This window comes from Lagenorhynchus albirostris, chromosome 9, assembly GCF_949774975.1.
Source record: "Lagenorhynchus albirostris chromosome 9, mLagAlb1.1, whole genome shotgun sequence".
NCBI classification, from domain to species: domain Eukaryota; kingdom Metazoa; phylum Chordata; class Mammalia; order Artiodactyla; family Delphinidae; genus Lagenorhynchus; species Lagenorhynchus albirostris.
The window spans coordinates 26293359-26312751 of NC_083103.1; the positions used below are offsets into that span (position 1 = coordinate 26293359).

General features: G+C 41.0%; 1 protein-coding gene across 3 annotated transcripts in view; it reads right to left on the reverse strand.

Moving 5' to 3' along the window:
* Nucleotides 1-412: 412 nt before the first annotated feature.
* The window catches only part of ELP4 (elongator acetyltransferase complex subunit 4), a 246888-nt gene continuing 227907 nt past the window's right edge, over nt 413-19393 (reverse strand). For 2 of the 3 annotated variants that reach the window (XM_060159468.1, XM_060159466.1), the window contains 2 exons: nt 3934-4042; nt 413-1111 (listed from right to left, as the gene is read on the reverse strand). In XM_060159468.1, the coding sequence (XP_060015451.1) occupies nt 969-1111; nt 3934-4042 (252 nt within the window). In that variant the 3' untranslated portion in view covers nt 413-968. Of the gene's footprint in view, nt 1112-3581; nt 4043-19393 lie in introns of those variants that run through there. The other variant, XM_060159467.1, reaches the window with a different exon arrangement.

A 19393-nucleotide genomic window follows, 5' to 3' on the forward strand; every position in this document is an offset into this window, starting at 1 on the left:
CTCAGCTGCAGATGCCCTCTGATCCAGCAGGATGGGTCAGCTGCCTTGCCTTCTGCCTCGTGCCCTCACCCTAGGGAGACGAGCTGTCCTTTTGAATGGAGCTCCAGGCATGCCCTTGGGGACAGCACGGCAGATACCGTGTGGAAGCACTGCCCCGAGGTGGCCTTCTACTCATTCTTGAACTAATTCTTGTTTATTTATTGATAGGTATATTTATATATTTATGAATGGGAACTCTTCAGGGATGCTTTGACGCCATCTTCCAGGATGGTGGCCATCTATTTGTGATGTCCTTGGTAGACTCGTGAGACTTACAGCCTATGATTTTTCTCCAAACTTGACTGACTTAGGGAGACCAGGTGAACAGAATTCGAGCTGAAGGTTGAGTAAGAAACATTCAAATTACTCCAAGTAAACAAATGCGTTTTACTATAATGAATTCCCGGAATATCCCTCCTCCCCGCCCCAAAGCTGTGCCCCCTCTTGAATGGGAAGCAGCTGCTTCTTGACGTGGCTCACATAGTCATTTCTTCCTCCTTTAAAAAAAAATCATAACGAGGCTTCCTAGGAGTCATTCATACAGTATTATTCTAAGATTCAGCTTTGTTTGGTGAATGTTTGTCATCTTAGAATGCTGTCCATATTCTTCTTTTTGCTCTGGGCTTTAATGTTAACGAGATTTTTTTTTTTTTTTAAAGGGTTTTCTTCTATGTATAACGCTTGGCTCACCAAGGCCAAACACAAATTCTTCCCTTTTCTGTTCCTCAAGTATAAACCTCATCTGTTTTTTATTATTGATAAAAAAAATTTTTTTTTTTTTGCCTCGGTTCTGAAAGACTTCACTGCTCAGTTTTGAAGTTCAAAGTGTAAATACTTAGAGTTAGAATTGCTTAAATTTGGTGGTGTTGATGGTGACTATCTTTGGAAAGCATTAACATGATGCTTTAGAAATGACATTCATAATGGGCTTAAACAAATGAATAGGGCTCTCCCCCTACTTTTGCTTTGTATGCGCATTCGTGTGTTGATTCTTTAAAAGATAGGGAATTGATTGCAGTGTTGCTTCCTCTTGAAGTAGTTTTATTTTGTCTAGTGTTAGTATTTGCAGGTCCTGGAGGTGGAGATAAAGAATAAATGGAAGAGAGAGGTGGAAATTGGTGGCTACTATAAAGAAATTCGGAAGGTCTTAGAACCCCAGCACCTGAGCAGACTCTAGCAGTCAAAATATTTACCTCATGTTAAAGAAAGGCAAATCTAGCGTAAGAAATGAATACCATAGAGGGTTTAGAAGTTTTAGAAACATTTAAAAGATATGAGGACGTTTCAAACAGTGTTTGGCATTGTTACTTAAAATCTTTGAGACAAGCTGATAATTGAAAAAGAAATCTGTCAATAGAGTGTATATTTCATAATATACCAAAATGGTCTGTATACCTACAGTAGCATTATTGAGGACCAGTATTTTTATGTAGTAAGTTATTAGCATATGGACAATTGATGTTTCCAGAAGGAAAGAAAACCCATTTTTAGAGTGGGTTTTTATCAGTGCAAAACAAAAATATACATCCCTCTCCAGTAGCTTGTTTTTTACAAAGCTTGCCTAGTGAATCAGACCCACAAAGTACTTGAATCTGATTTTTGGAAAGGCCAGGTACTATTATTGTTCAAAATGCACTTTCACTGAGTTTAAAAGTTTCTTTTATATTTAAAATAAGGGTTCAAATATGCACATTCAATTTTTATAGTATTTATTTGCAAAGCATATACTAAATAGTAATTGGCTGTTAATCTTATAGACATGGTAGCTAGGGTAGTAAATCGATGACCTACTAAGTATTTTTGACAAGCAATTTTCATATCCGATGACCTCACATTTCCTTTTCAGTGTCAAATGCTATGTAATTCTTCCGTTGTGTGTTTGTATAAAACGAATCACAACACGGTGAGAAAAAGGTTAGCCTTATTAAAATAATAACCCAACTAAAATAGTCACTTGAGCTAATTCAGATTGTTCATAATGCTTTCAAAGGACATAGCAAAGCTTTTGTGGAGTATTTGCATATTATTTATTATCTATGGACTAAACTGATTTTTTGAAGTTGCTTTACATTTTAAAAGCACCTTTGCTTAATATGAAAGCCCTTTAATTTTAACTGACAGATCAATTCTTAAACTTTATTTTGAAAAGAAAATGGGGAAGAATTTGTGTCTTTCGAATTAAAAGAAGTGAAAAAAATAAACCAGACATTCTAAAAAAATAGAAGAAGAAACCTGATTTTTAGTACTAATGAAATAGCAGGTGACAAAATAGTTGTCTTTTTGATTTTGATCACAAAAAATAAACTGGTAGTGACAGGATATGATGGAGAGATTTGACATCCTGTCATTGATTCAATTATTCTAATTCTGAATAAAAGCTGTATACAGTATGTGTTTATGCTACAGTGGGTTTTTTTTAAGTGACTGACATTCATCATATCGGTTAGACAGTTTTAAAAACCTAGGCTTTGTTTTCTGCAATGTTGTCAAGAACAAATAAAGTATAATTTGTGGTATATTAAAAGCAAACTGCTCAAAAATGCTAGATATAACTGCTTCAAGATAGGCTAATATATTTGGAAATGTATCTTGAAAATTCAGTTTCTCCTAACAGATGTTAAACAGCTTTTTTTAAAAACTGAGACTCAAGTTACTTTTCTAACTTTTACTTTTTGTCTACTATTTGTCAAAAGCTTTGAGAATATGGAACTATGATTCAAAAAACTAGTATTTCATATGAAAACGAGTTCAATATATCCACAAAGCCATGTTTATATTGTTATAACTGTACACACCTACCAATGTTCATAATTAACAAAAGGTTTTACCTGATGCAATGGAAATCTGAGTTAGCTTTTTTATACTTTGTCTCAGACCGATCTTTTGTAAAAATCTCTCACCAAGCTTCAATACATGTTTTTCCCCAGTATCCTAGCATGAATGTAGCTGTCGGTTTGAATTTCAATCCTGAATTATGTCTATTGACATAATTTCACAGTGCGGACTTTAATTGTTTAAACAGAGACCATCTACTTCTTTGTCTAAGTTTTCTATCACTCAAGTTCTTTATAGTTATTAACAACTACTAGGGCAGACTATTTTTAATGGAGTCTTAATCCCAAAATACTATCTTGTTTTCATCAATTTCATAACAGGATGCATAAATGCAAATTCATTTTATTTTAGTCTTCATATATTAGCAAACAAATTTTTTCATTTCTTAAAAAAACCTTAGCATTTTTGGTAGGAGGTGTCTTTTTCAGAAATGAAGAGAAAATACGTTTTTCGTATATAATTTTGAATTTCATAATGTTTTATATGCTACCTGCTGTAACATGCACTTCACCATGACCTGAGTGCCTTAAACACACATACACTAATGACCACTGTAAGGCATCTTGATTTGCTTTTATTTAAAAATAAAATTATTGGGGCTTCCCTGGTGGCGCAGTGGTTGAGAGTCCGCCTGCCGATGCAGGGGACATGGGTTCGTGCCCCGGTCTGGGAAGATCCCACATGTCGCGGAGCAGCTGGGCCCGTGAGCCATGGCCGCTAAGCCTGCGGCCGGAGCCTGTGCTCGGCAACGGGAGAGGCCACAGCAGTGAGAGGCCCACGTACCGCAAAAAAAAAATAAAATTATCTATTTTCTCTAGATATAGCATAAAACAAAATTTAAAGTGAAAGTATTTCTTCTGTACTATTTCTGTATAGAAAGTTGGTTAAAATAATGAAGAACGGTGGCCTCATTTTGCAATCCTAACTGTTTTTCAAGGATTGGAGGTCAAATCGTTAAGAAAAATATTTACATAAGCTATTAGCAATCATAATTAGAGTGTCATATAATTCTGCATCAACCACTAAGGAGGAATCACTAGAAGTCCAGGTGCTTCTTGCCTCGGGCCGTCATGCCACAGCCTGGGCCCAGCAGCTTGGCGGATTCTGCCAGATCCTGTTTGCTCGAGCGGCTCACTGTGTCTGACAAGTCTGGAGGCAAATGCAGTCGCTATGGCAGAAGATTTCAGGGGAAGGAAAGAAAGAAGAAAAGAAATAATTAATTTTGCTTTTGCCAGCACACTTCAGAATACAATATTATGCTCTGTTGATCAGCATTTAGTCTTGCATATAAAATTCCTGCTAAAACAATTCTTCAGACTGAAGCCCAATATAATCACATCCTATTCCTACTAGATTTTACAAATTGTAGCCATTGCAGAAACTGGACCAGGAATCTTAGTGGCACATTTCCAGAGTCCAAACCTAAATGTATTAAGATTTTTCTTACTGAGGTAGAAGTGAAAACATGGAAGTGCATAAATAAAAGCATAATTGAAAAATATCACATAATAATGGCAGGGCTGTTTTTTGGCTTTTTTTTTTTTTTTTTGGCTAGAGCTCCAAGATGGTATTATTTTTCAACTGAATGTAGCTTTTCAGCAATTATGGATTCCCACAAATGCTTGTTTCCCTTTGTCTATTAAGTTGACCTAATGGTTTTTATTTTAAGGCTATACTTTCTTTAAGGAACTTACAATTTTCATAGACAAATGTCATATTGACATAATGAAAAAAATGATACCAATCAAAGGGTCAATATTTTTCAAACGCCCAGATAAGTCAGCCATAACATCTGCTATAGGACTTGGTAGTTTCTGTGCATCATGTTGGGTCATGTTTTCAAACATACAGTGTAGCTTTGAACATCTCTCCATCCTAACTGTTTTTCTGCAGATACAGGTTGATTTAAGGAGAGCCAGTAACCAACCATCATTACAAAACAGTTACTGTAATTAGGGAGAAATATTCATATTTCAAAAGACCTTTTTTGGTTTTCAAAAGGATCTCTATCAAATTCCTTCAACTATCAGTGCTCCCAGACCACATGATTTGTTTTATAAAAATCCAAACTCAAAGGAACATATTTCTTGCATGAGGCAGAGTGGGTGTGCGAGGCTAAAGGTAAGTAGGGCAGGATGGGGTCATCCCCTGATGACTAAGCAAAGCCTTGATGAGGTGAACTGGCCTGGAGACAACCTACCTGAAACCCTTCATTTGAAAACTCCCTTCAATATGAAAAAAAAAAAATCAAGATGAAAAAGGGAAAAACCATTTTTTTGGGTCAAAATATTGTGATCCACCAGCATATGTTTTGGCTAGTTTCTTTCCTGATAAAAGTCTTGTTTATTGTCATGTAAACACAAGCTGTGTGCAAGGATCAAAACATTTTAAAACATTAAAAATAATTTATGAAAATATTCTTCCTTGATTTCAGTTTGCTGGTACAAGTATATCTAGGATGAAAGACACTATTATATAGATATGTGATCAACAAAGATGTCAGAAAGGTCCAGAAAAGCTATAATATCCATACAGTAATATAAATATAGTATTATTCATTTGTATGCTTAGCACCCAGCCTGTCACTTAAGTCATTAAATGTCTATTTCTTGAATAATAAAAAAGAACTCAAATAAGACATATTTTGCCTTTGCTTTAAACAATTCTTTCATTTCTTCATACCCTAGTTTCAGAAAGGATTTAAGGTATAAATGAAAGTGTGAAAGGCTCAGGAAGGAATCTAAAAGACATGCGTGACTCTAAAGTCTGAGGACACGAATGTCTTTGAAGTAGTGTTAACTCTATCAGTGTTCATGTGAGGAAGCAGGAGGGGAAGAGATATTTAATTATATGGCTGAGTTTAAATGTTTCTTTAAGATCTTGTAGTAATTGCTAATGAGCAAAGGAAAAATGACTAGGGTATATGCATGACCTGAAGGCTCTCTGAAACTTAAAGAAAAGTCACCATTAAAAAACATATGTGTGGGGGCTTCCCTGGTGGCGCAGTGGTTGAGAGTCCGCCTGCCGATGCAGGGGACACGGGTTTGTGCCCCGGTCCGGGAGGATCCCACATGCCGTGGAGCAGCTGGGCCCGTGAGCCATGGCCGCTGAGCCTGCGTGTCGGGAGCCTGTGCTCCGCAACGGGAGAGGCCACAACAGTGAGAGGCCCGCGTACCGCAAAAAAAAAAAAACAAAAAAACCCTTATGTGTGTGTTTTCGTGTGTGTGTGTGTGTGTGTGTGTGTGTGTGTACTTTTGTTTGGGACCTCACAAAGATGAGGTCAGATGGTGATTAGGCTGTTTAGGAAATCAACTGGAGTCAACAAATATTTAGAATCTACTCGAAGCAAGGCATTCTGAAAAGATATGTGAACAGAGCACCCTCCACACTCCGTGCTGCCTTACAATCCAGTAACAGGCACGAGGCAAGCACACAGGTAACCCTCATAGTGAGCAGTCCAAGTTTCGTCTATAAGAACAGCAGAGACAAAGCAGAAATCCTGCTGCGGGGAAGGGGGCCAGAAAAAGCTTCACCGAGATGGGCTAGGTGTTAAATACTGAATTGGATTCTGACATACAGAAATGGTGATTTGCTTAACGGTGGAATGGATACATCTCTAAGATGCATTTGGTGGAAGGCTTCTACTGCTCTGACAATCCAAATGAGGAAACTAATGTAGTTTATTCAGAACCAGCATAATAACATTTATTTCAGGAGCTTACCTATTTGCTAAAAATTTCTCTTCCTTTGCTTCTCTAGGCAATGAGTGTGAGCCAGTTGGCGGAAAGCCCTTCATAGCAAAAGTAGCTAAATGTGATGTGTGACATGCTTGGAAATCTTTCAGGTTGAATGGCTTTGAAGAAGAGTCAAATACCATTCGTGTGTAACTTCTGAGCACAAAAATTTGGGGTGATGTGGTTAAATGCTTCTAACCAAATGTCACACCGTAAAAGCTAGTTGCACACCCGTGTCCTTTGAAAAAAGCCAAAGGATGGCTCTTGGAAACATGTGAATCTACGTGTGATTTTGCCAGCTTTTGTTGATTATTACTTGAATGAGCTTACTCTGCAGCCTAAATTCTCAAGCAGTGGGTTTTGTTTTCTCCCTTTCTAAGCCTCCCCCCGTGCACCACGTCAGTGCGATGTGAAGCAGCGAGGAAGAAGGAGAGATCAGGTTCCAGGCTTGCCAGGTGTGTCAGGCACTTTCCCTTTGAGGCTTCCAAAGCATTTACACACTTGACACGTCAACGTTCAGATGCTGCTGTACCCCAGATCTGTCTTCTGAGAAAATGTGCTGTAAGATACTCTACACAGTATGGTGACCTCTTTAGACCAAAGCTGCAAGGCTGTGGGGGTATAAACGTTTGGACCTTGATAATGGTTATGGTTTCAGTAAAAATCAAGACTATCAAAAAATCTTGTAGAGATTCAATCTTATAAACCAGATCAAGGTATTCATCTTTCTCATTTTATACCTGGGGTTCTGAGGCCAGAGCCAAAAACATACCTTACATCTTTTTTTAAAATTTATTTTATTTTATCCATTTATTTAATTTTTGGCTGCACTAGGTCTTCGCTGCTGCACGCGGGTTTTTCCTCTAGTTGCTGAGAGCGGGGGGCGGGGGGGGCGGGGGCTACTCTTTGTTGCGGTGCACTGGCTTCTCATTGCGGTGGCTTCTCTTGTTGCGGAGCACGGGCTCTAGGCACACGGGCTTCAGTAGTTGTGGCTCGCCGACTCTAGAGGGCAGGCTCAGTAGTTGTGGCTCGCGGCTCAGTAGTTGTGGCTCATGGGCTCTAGAGCGCAGGCTCAGTAGTTGTGGCGCATGGGATTAGTTGCTCTGCAGCATGTGGGATCTTTTCAGACCAGGGCGCGAACTGGTGTCCCCTGCATTGGCAGGCGGATTCTTAACCACTGTGCCACCAGGGAAGCCCTACCTTACATCTTGAGCTAAAATTTTTTCCACCTGATTTTCTTTTCCCAAATTCTGGGAGGAAGGGATTGTGCTGCTGAGGAAGGAGATGCTTGTCTGGCTGACTGCCTGCCTATTTTTTCCATGAATGCCTTGTCTAGAATGATGATTTCTATGTAGGCAAAGGGATCTGGGAAAGTTGCGACAACTCCCAAGGTTCCGCAGAGGCCTATGTACTTTACAGCGATTCATCCCACTGCGTTAATGGGTCCCTTTTCTTCAGCACTACAAGGTGGGAAACAGCGAGGCTGACAAAATGCCCTGGCGGATTAGGGGAGCTCCTGCCAAAAGGCACCCTTAGCCCCATAGGAAGCCCTGGGTCATAATAAAGAAGTAGCAGCTGAAGTGCTTTGCTCTGTGGCCCCAGGGAGTACCAAGCCGAGCTGGACCGAGATTCTTCCCCCTCTGCCTACCTCTCTGTCCCTTTGTTGGGCTGAGCCACTGACTATATTTTGTTCCTTCTTGAGTCAGCACCTCTACTGATCGTACATAGGATTGGGTTTCCTGGCTCCACAGTTCTCTTCCTAATTCCTTTTCTCCCAGCCTGCCAGACCTGTGCTCAGCACTCACAGTTCCCAGACAGAAGGGGCAAGATAATGAATCTAGGTTACACCTGGATTTGAGACAAATTGCAGGTAAATACCATTAAAATAAGTTAAATCAATTTATATTTTTCATATTTTGCCAAGACCAAACCACCAGGCACTGTTTGTTTTCTGAAAACAACTGATGTAGTACATTTTAACCATTAGGAAATGAATATTTGTTTTAATTCTTTAAAATTTATGACATTTCCTGAAAAGTCAACCTTTCCATTACTCACAATCACAGAAATAGGAGTTAATATTTCAAAATACTTCCTAATAGTTTTTTTCTTTTTTCTTTAAAACACAACGAATTTAAATTAAAACTTGTAAACACCTTAGAACATATAGGTTCTACATTGGTCCCTTCACAGAGGCAGCCAGTTTAATACCTCCCTCCGTCACTCGCTCTCAATGTGACTTCAGATAAGTCACTTCACCTGTCTAGCTTCAGTATCCTCATCTATCACAAGTGAATAATTCTCCCCTCATAAGACCGTTATGGGGATCATATGAGATATGAAGTGTTTTGTGAATTATTAAGTACTACACTAATTTATTTCTACCTCTTTTTGCTTCAGGAAGGCATTTGAGGTGGCTCGTAAAAATACCTTTGGGAAAGATAAAAATAAGTGAGCTTATTAGGGCAAGGAAGTGAATCTACAAATTTAATGAAAAACATACATTTGTAAGCAACAGCAACAGAATATTGGACTTGGCCAGCAGGTCTCATCACTAAGTCTGAGCATTTACTACACATTGCCCTCTACTGCAGTGCTGTAAAGAAATATAAACATAAAAGGAAACTGCAGTCATTGTCTCCGCTTCTGGGAAGATTTAAAAAGGCTAAATAGTTTCCCTCATACTTAGTAAGACAATAGTGAAAATGGGGCATGTCAGGTGCCTGGCTTCTGGGCCAGTGAAAATATGCATGGCTGTATTAAAGAGGCAATTTGGGGTCCATTTATTTATTTTTATTTATCTATTTTTAAAATTTATTTATTTATTTTTGGCTGCGTTGGGTCTTCGTTGCCGCATGCAACCTTTCTCTAGTTGTGGAGGCTACTCTTCGTTGAAGTGCGCAGGCTTCTCATTGCGGTGGCTTCTCTTGTTGCGGAGCACGGGCTCTAGGTGCGCGGGCTTCAGTATTTGTGGCACGTGGGCTCAGTAGTTGTGGCTCGCAGGCTCTAGAGCGCAGGCTCAGTAGTTGTGGCGCACGGGCTTAGTTGCTCCGCGGCATGTGGGATCTTCCCAGACCAGGGCTTGAACCCGTGTCCCCTGCACTGGCAGGCAGATTCTTAACCACTGTACCACCAGGGAAGCCCATATTTATTAAAAAAAAATCTATCTTGCACATGTATTTAATGCTGACACGATAACAAAAGAAATGTCAGAAGATGAAGCTTCTCCACTCAAGTTTTAAAAGCATTTCCCCTTCTTTATATCATGGGCAGGAAACCAATGCACAAAAGACTTGCCATCCCACTCCATTGATTCTTTCAAGAGCTGTCTGATGCCCTAACCTGGAGCATGATTTGCTGACTTCTGTAGCCATATTCTGTATTATGAGGCACTGCTCTGGATGGTAGGGAATGAATTAGAGTACAGGCTAAGTAGCTGCCATACAGAGATATCCCAACCCACTTCAGAAAATGGCTAAAAACCAGAAGTTTATTTATCTCCCACTTTACGGGCCAGAAGTAGGCAATGCTGAGCTGGAAGGACTGGTCTGCCATCCTCAACAAGCGGCTCCCACTTCTGGCTCCAAGGCTGATCTTTTTGCTCTCTCTCAGCTGGTGGGAAGCAGGGGCCATGAAGGAAGACTTGCAAGTTGGACACATCACTTCCATACGCATCCAGAACTTAAACATGGCCACACCTGGTTGTGAGGGAGGCTGGGAAATGTTTTAAAATATGTTAAGATGTTCAGCAAACGCATTACTATGGAAGAAGGAGCAAATGGATACTGGGAGACAACCAGTTGTCAGCTACAGTTTTGAGAAGGGCCATAGCGAAACGATCACCCTCCCGAAGCATTCACTCTGGGTGTGAGCTTCTGCTAATGGCGGAAGGCTCCCTACTTAGTTTCTGACCAAGGAAATGCACACCTGATGCCCCCACCAGCCCAGAGGGCAGGGGTTAAAGTAGTCCTCAGAGTCTCTCTTATATCATAAAAAGAGAGAGATTTCCTTTGTGGAGAGACTGATTTCCTTCCGGGGGTGCTAGGAGGAGGGTAGAGGGAAGGAACCAGATGAAGCAGGCTTTGATATGTTATTCGTCATCACTATTATTTCTTCACAAGATTTCAGAGTGTTATTTCAACTTGCAAAAAGCCCGCACAGTGTTATATAATTATTATATTTTTATATTATTGCATTTATATTATTCCATAATCATTACGTTATTACAATGTAATGTTACATTGTAGTTATTCTACATCTGGCTAAAATGTTGCAATGTGGAAGATGCATTTGCCTAATTTTGGTGAATTTTGTGTTACTCTTATATATGAGCAGGGCAGTGGAAATCATGCCAGAACCATATTTTTGCTCCTTTTGGATTGCTAAGTGTATGTTTGATAGCAGCCGAATATTTCTGGAAGAAATGCTGCCAAAACATGGTCAGGTTTTAGGTTTCAGTTTTGTTTGTTTGTTTAAGATCCAATTCATCCCCAGGGTTTTGGATTAAAATTGTTTTATTGAATGTCATAATCATACTATATCCTTTGAATTGAAAAAAATTCATTTGGTTCTTCCTGATTGATCTGAAAATTAGACAAAATTTCAGACCTGGAACATTGCACATTGGCTGCCCATTGAAAAATGCTCAGGTGTGCAATTATTCTGACCGTCAATTATAACTGACAGTATTGTCTTGCCTCCAAACTCACCTCTCTGAAAGCAGATTGTGAAGAACTCACTTGTCTAAACAAAAGTGTGATTTGTGAAAAGGCATGTGTCTGTGGCAGAGATTGCTAGCTTACTCCCAATATCTATTCTCTTCCTTTGCAGCGAGTAAAAGAATCTCTGCGTATTAGTGGGACACATGGCCTCCCAGAATAAAGGCCATGCTCCCCAGGTGCCTTTGCCAATAGCTGAGGCTGAGTGATTAAGCTCTGGTTGCTTCATCTTGAGCAGAAGTGCTATGATTAAGTTCAAGGTTAGATCCTTAGAGAGGGGGAGGTGCCAATTACTTCCCTTTTCCCTTGGCATCGTTATTCGACCCCAGCAAGAGGGCCCCCGCTCTGGGCCCTGACCCACCCCTCCTCATGGGGTGAGGAATTAACAGGGTGAAGGGGATGTGCCCATCTAGAGCCTGTACCCTTCATTATAGGACACACTCTGGGTACTCAGAACCTCGGAACTCCCTGTGCAAATGGCCACAAAGCCTGCACAGGTCTCTTCCCCAGGTTTGTCCACCGTGGGCGAACTGTGTTGTCTACGTGCACACCCTGGGGCCCCAGCAGGAGCCAAGGGGTGGCTGTTTGTGGGGAGTGTGGACAGAGTTTGGATGTGAAGCCTGGGTGTCCCCAAGCACAATCACGTTGCCCGCTGTGTGTGGGAAGGAGACAGGGGTGGGGAGAGAAAGGAGATGGGCTGTAGGCCCGTTCTTCCTATGTCTCCATGTTCTGGAGTAGAGCCCTGATCCTAAATTTAAACTTGGCTTTCCAGGTAGGTATATTTGTGAAGGAAGGAAGGGAAAGCATATTTAATGATTTTTTGGCTTGATAACTTTAAAATATTGAGGCATATAATAATGTGGTCTTTTATTTGCATTCCTGCTCTAGGCTCCACAACGTTAGGGACAAGCCAAACTTCCCTCTTCCCACTCGCTGAAATGTGGACTTGAGGGTAGGTGCTGAAGCAGCTGTCCTGGGCCATCAAACGGAAGCTTTGGGCTGAGGAGGGCATAGCAAAACCACAGAATTAGTTTAGGGTATCTTGACACCAAAAGAGCCCTGGGTCACCGAATTGAGCTTTTATGGGGTATGTGTTCCATGTTATTTAAGCCACTGCATTTTTGAATTTCTTTAATAGCAGCCTAACCTATATCCTCCTTACGGCGAATTTGGTACCTGAAAAATGGATCGAGTTCTACCATCAAAATCTAAGTTGGCAGTATATATTAGTCCATGCCACTCTCTCACCTCGTCCCAGCTCACCCTTCCCCCACCCCGTGTCCTCAAGTCCATTCTCTATATCTGCGTCTTTATTCCTGTCCTGCCCCTAGATTCTTCATAACCATTTTTTTTTTTTAAGATTCCGTATATATGTGTTAGCTGATTCACTTTGTTATAGAGCAGAAACTAACACACCATTGAGAAGCAATTAGACGCCAATAAAGATGTTTTAAAAAAAAGAAGAAAAATCTAAGTTGGCTTAGTGGTTGGAAGGTGGGCAGTGAGGTCAGTATCACAGATTGGAAAGCTGACTACCCTTGTTAGGCCTGTGGCTCTAGTTGAAACACTGGAGAAATTCAGGATATTGTTGTGTTAGTGGCTTCTTGCCATTTTTGGCAAAATTATTTACAAAAGAGAAATGAACTTAGGCTAGAGCTATAGAATATGCAAGAAGAGGTAGAGGGACTACAACTCTATTAAAGGAAATGCCCTGCCTGCAGCTCACAACTTAAAGTGAATAAAAGCTTGGTAATTTGGGATGTCAGAGAGTTGAAAAAACCCAGCTATTTCTGCAATTGCACACCAGAGCAGGCAACCTTCACAGATCTCTTTGCCCCTAAGCCTTGGTGAAATACCTCATTAAGAGGCTGGCCAGAAAATGGGGGCCGGCTCAGAGACAAAAGTCAGATTAAGGGTGTTGCCTTCCCTCTCAAGTCAATTATTTCAGATGGCTTCAAGCTAGTTACAAGTAAGATGAAAGAGATGGGTATAGGTAGAACAGAGAGGCCAGAAAATAAGACTCAAGTCTTACAAGGTAAGAGTTGTGGTGGGCATGCACCCATTTCAACTGCCTTGTGGTGTGTCTGCCTGCCAGGTAAGAGGCTGGAGAAGTGTGAATTAGGCTTATCCAGTTAGATGCAGCTGTACTATTTAGAAGGTGGAAGAGAAGCAGGTGCTCTCCTCCTGCTTTTACCGCTGCAATTGGCAAGCACTGTTGCAGGGACAGTTTTTTTTTTTGTTGTGTTTTTCTGCATTCTAGTGACTAGTCAACAGCTTCATCGGCTTCCCGGGAGCAGAGAGGCAGCTGTGGAAATGGAGGCCAGCCCAGTGTTTCAGTGTCCAGTGACTTGCTTGATGGGGGCCAAGAAGCACTGGCAGCAGCGGCAGCGGGAAGTTACTTGCCCCAAGATTGCAGCTGTGTGCTTTCAGTGAATAGCTCCAGTTGCGGTCTCCCAGTTCCTCTCCTTCCTGACTTTGGTGGAGGCAGTAGCCTCCCTAGAGGCCAGTTTGGTGACATTATCCTTCAGCCCTTCCAATTATTGCACTAGCTCCCAGTTTTCTGGTATAACCTTTCTGACTGCATCAAATAATCAGATGGGATCTGTTTCCTGCAGCTGAACCCGAGAACTATGTCTGGACAACTCTTTGGCTGTGATTACTTGCATGTGGAAGCAAAGGGAAGCAAATCAACTCGGAACCTCATAAAATTTTGAGGGGGTTGTTTTGCCAAAGAAACTACAAGCCTGGTCAAGAGTCTATGAGTATTCAACCCCTAAAGAAATCTTAAGTCCCCAAATCTGATCTATCAATAAGTGGGCTGTAAAAACTGTGCAGCCCCCAAAGGGCCCAGACTCTAATAGTGACTTCACGTAGCCGTCAATGATAATGGACAAGGAATAACTTTCTAAAGGGATACAAAGGAGAGTGGATAAGGGAGTTCCTTCCAGAGGGCAGAACTGAGGGTTACAAACTGGGCTACACTCCTCTACTGCCAGGGCAGAGAATTTTTGCAGTTTCTCTGCTGTAGGATTCCCCACTCACCCCTGAAGAAGAGGTAAGTGTGTGGGAAGAGGCTGTGCACGGATATTTGGATTCTGAAGGGCTGCGGACTCTAATAGAGACTGTCATTAACCTCCAGTGTCCACTCTCCCTTCCTCCTTTAGTAGAAGAACCCGGGGATATACGGCCATCCTGAATAAAGACTTTACTTCCAAGCTTCCCTTTCAACTGGTTGTAGAATACGTGACCAAGTCTGAAAAATACCGAAGTGATGTTGCAACTTCAGGGTATTCAAATGGGATTTGAACTCAGGCATTCTGGCTTCAAAGTCCACGTTCTTACTCACTGCTCTATGTGCCAAAACTTTTCTAAGCACTGGAGGTAAAATACTGAACAAGACAGGCAAAATCCTTGCTTTCAAAAAACTTACAACTTCAGAAAGGGACAATACATAGACGCTTATTAACACAAGGAGGGACAGCTAACATACAGGAAAGCCAACCAATGGAGAAGATAATTCAGACAGTGAGAAGTCTTTTAAGGAAATGAAACATGGTGATACGATACTGTCTGGGGGTACTACTCTAATTGGTGAAAGCCTTTCTGCAGAGCACATTTGCGCTAAGATCTAAATTTTCAGAAAAGACCAATGAGGACCTGAAAAAGAAGTTTCCAGGCAAAGGGAATGAAATACAAAAGTCTTAAGGTAGGAATAAGCTTGGCATTTCTGAAGGACAGAAAAAAGGGCACCTTTCCTGGAGCAGTCACCAAACAGGGGAGTGGCCGCGGCTAGGAGAAGTTTGGCTTGGTAGTAGCACGGTGGGAGTGGGAGGATGCTGTGGGTCAATAACAGAAAACAACAGTTGTTGCAGACGTGTATTCTATTAAAGACATAATTTTCCAAAAGGTGGTGTACACAGGCTGTTCTAGATCCTGCTTTCTTTCTTTTCTTTTTTTTTTTTTCCTGCTTTCTTTTGATTCAGAAAAGACATTCTAGTCACTAAGTGACCCACAGGGTCCTCCCACTCCCACCGTGCTCCTGTGGGGTGTGGTGGTTCCCAGCCTCACTCCTGCCCAGCAGGAAGATTCCAGGTGGAGGGGTTGGGCCCTGTGTGAAGTGTGCATGGAGGAAAGACTCTGGCAGTGCTGTTTGTGGGGATGGCTTGTTGCGTTTAATCCTCTTAAAATGTGAGTCAGCATCTTTTGGACTACATCATAGTAAGAATACCACCATGTTTCAGTTCCAATGTTCCTGAACTTTCAGACATTGGAGATATGGGGAGTCATGTTATTCTCCTCCTTTATTTCATACACTGATGGAGAACAAACTAGATTATTCCTGGAGAACTTTCCTTAAAATAGTTGTACCTTCGGGCTTCCCTGGTGGCGCAGTGGTTGAGAGTCCGCCTGCCGATGCAGGGGACATGGGTTTGTGCCCCGGTCTGGGAAGATCCCACACGCTGCGGAGCGGCTGGGCCCGTGAGCCATGGCCGCTGAGCCTGAGCGTCCAGAGCCTCTGCTCCGCAACGGGAGAGGCCACAACAGTGAGAGGCCCGTGTATCGCAAAAAAAAAAAAAAAAAAAAAAATTGTGCTTTCTACACAAACTAAAGGCAGTATCTTTTTCTTTTCTTTGGGTCTCTCCTTTTTCTTTTGCACATTTTATTCTCATTCATGTTCTAACATGAGCAGGACTGAAAAAAATATATCATTTAGGTAACAGTTGGAATAAAGTGACTTGAATTGTGACCTAAACTTGGACAGTAGAAACTGTGAAAGATGCCTAACCCGCCCCCCCCCCACTAGCCTCTTCTCTGGGATGGATAAAGGATAAAGGAATGGGGTGGCTAAGTCCCACATGGCCACTGTGATCCTGTGGTTGTGCATCACGGCCTGAATGAGACTCCCCATATCTCCTGAACGGACTCCCTCTCATTCATCCTTCCTGAATTGTAGCAGGGCTTCTCCCTCTGGCAACCTTTTGACTGGTCTCCAACTCTGCTTAACCCAAGGCTTGTATGGGCTCTGGATCTCACAATGCAGGCAGGAGCATATAAGCTCCAGAGTGTATAGAATCTGAATTAAGCTTGAGCAGGGCCAAGCTGAGAGACTCTTGAGATCTAGGGCCTACTGCTGCTCTGGCAGTAAGCAGAAGAAGGCTGAGATCTTTCTGTGGAGGGACCGTCATTTTGATGGGCTCTTCAAGCCTGCTTTGTCCAGAAGGCCCCTTTTCTACCCGAGACAAGTGAGGAAACATTTCAGGAGCAATATTTTGGTACTACCCCTCCGATGGCTTAAGAATAGTAAGATATTTTAGGAACATATACCGTTTTCAGATCTGAATGTTGAGCTTGAAAAAAACACTTCTTTTAGAAATAAATTCAAACTACTAATTATATGAGAACTTCTTTTCTCTTAAAGCATATGGAAGCTATTTTGGAGGTGGCAAAAGGTACAATCTGCTCGTCTGCTAGAATTCAAACTAATGTTTGCTCTTTACTATAATCTGAAGCCTCCTACTCAGGAAACTGTTAGCAGATAAATATGTGTGTAAGCTCAAGGCTGATCCCTAAATCCTAGAGATTTCTGAAACTATAGCGGATGCACTTTAACTTAGGGACTGGCAGAGGTCTGACTGATACATAGCTAATGGAAGAGATGAATTCTAACATGTGAAAAAGCAGGGATCAGAGAATTTTGAAATCAGGTAATTGCTTAAGTTATCACACTAATTTCAGTCCACTAAGGAACTCCAAACTGGAAGCTTTGGGTGAACACGCCCTCAACCATATATTTTCGTATGTAAGTATGAACATATATTGATTTCCTTTTGGCTGTCCATGAATGAGTCCTGGGAGCATAATAGCCAATGTGTTTGCTTGCATAATGCCCTACAGTGTATGCAGAACATTGCTCCACAAAGCCCTGAGATGGGGTATGAAGGGCTCGGTGGAAATGGCAATGTACAACATGTCGACAGCATTAAATCTCCCAACTGCTCTGTAGTTACTTTGAGATCCCCACGTTTAAGGGTTTGCTAGTTCCTGGATATGAAGAAAGAATTTTTAATGGGGCCAACTGTAGGTGTTTACAAGGGGGAATTGTTGTTTTTTATTAGGAGCTGCCTTATGTTCAATAGTTGTATTTACTTTGTCAAGCTAGCCAGAATTAGAAATCCCCATTGCTAGGCAGCCCAGAGCGTCTGTGAAGTATTTCTGGGCATTCAGAACTGAGGCATGTGCTGCCCAAAGGCAGGTTTCATTACAGTGTGTTATTTAGTCCTTGTTCGTCCCTCCCTACCCACACACCCCCAGATAGCAGTGCTTCTATAACAGGAAATCTTGCTTACTTTATGCTGAAACATATTTACATGACTGAAACACGACAATTAACACATTTGTAAGGCTTGAGGGATAGGCACACTTTAATGGTTTTTTGAAGCAGGCAGATTTCCTGGAGCTTTTAATCTTATTTTATTTTGTTCTGCATGCGTGAACAAGTTCTTCTTTACTATAGGTATTTGACAAAGTCTACCTGGTGTGAATGTGAATGAAAAGAAAATAATGTAAAACTTAACTTTACGTTTTATCTTTGCCAAACCGTTCCTAACTGCTTTCACCAGTTCAATGTATATTGAGGGCTATGCTATTATTTTTGACATGTTGTGTTAGCTTTTATACAAAGGCGGTTAGGTAGTATGTTTTTGGCTTGACAAAATGAAATGTGGCTTTCTCTCTACTGACAGTATAAAAACTTTTCATGATGAATGAAAAGTATCAATTACAGTGGTGATTTTCCGCACTCTTCATGGTCAAAGGTACACTCTCCTAGGTGGTGTATATTTCACTTGCTCCAAATTTAAATTAACAGCCAGGTGGTATAAAGCAGTATTATTTGATAAGTGCTATTGTGTGTGTGCGCGTGTGTATATGAGTGTGATGTTTATTTATACATATAAATATACATATAACATGGCAATGTTAGGAATATTTTAATATCTTTAAGTGTATAGATTAATTGCCGAAATCTTGGTAAAATTTTAGAAAAAATCCCTTTCATATCAGAACCCTCGGTAATGAAATGAAACTTCCATTTTCCTTTTGATTTCTGCATGTTAACTCAGAAACCCCCGCCCCAATTCTCACTAAAAGTGTACGGCAGATTTACAGATTACACTGGTTTCAAATAGTCACCCAGTACCTCTATCTCTCCCCTCCACAGACCTCCTTCCTCACCAATTTCAAAGGGAGCTCAGTGAACAGACTGGGCAAAGCGAGAGCCCTCTCTCTACATGCCTTAGGGCGGTGATGGGGCAGCACCAGACCGAGTGCACTAGCTGAGGGATACAGATTAGAGATGAGGACCTTACTCCAAAGAGTAACTCTCTGCTGAAGTGACTTCACAGATAAGAAGTATGCAGAGAATCAATTTAGTCTTAGATAGAAAACCTCTCCATGAATAATGGGAAATAAAGTTAAAGGATATGAAGCAAATAAAGCGAGAAAAAAATACTGATGATCAGAAAAGAGCAAAATATTTGTGAGTATATAGATAAATGACTATGCCTACTTCTAGGGATTTATTTTTGTATTTATTTATTTGGTTTAATCAAAATGCATATTTCTACGGAAATGTAAACAAGAGCTAAGTTTAATTTCCACATGGATAATTTAGAAGTAATTTCTCATAGAGATTATTCTCTAAAAACTCATTTGCTTTTATATGTGGAGGATTTTTTCCCCACCACTTAACTTTACCATTGAGCTAAATCTTTTTACAAGGAGGTCTGAAAGATCCTCAAAATGCAGAAGAACCAACAACCTGATATATGGAATTGGCTAAATCCTGTTTCAAGTTTTCACTGCAGTAGGAAGAGTCACTCTGGTTCAAGTAGAAACTCTGAAATTTGGGGTCATTTCAGCCAGAGTGTGCAGGTATGCTTTGGGAATGTTCCTTTTGGTATATGCAAAATTATGCTCCAAAATGAATTAATGGAGGAAAGTGATTTTGTAATTGTTATGTAGGGTTAATTCTCTAAATTTTAAAGATCTAAGTTAAATGAAATAGAC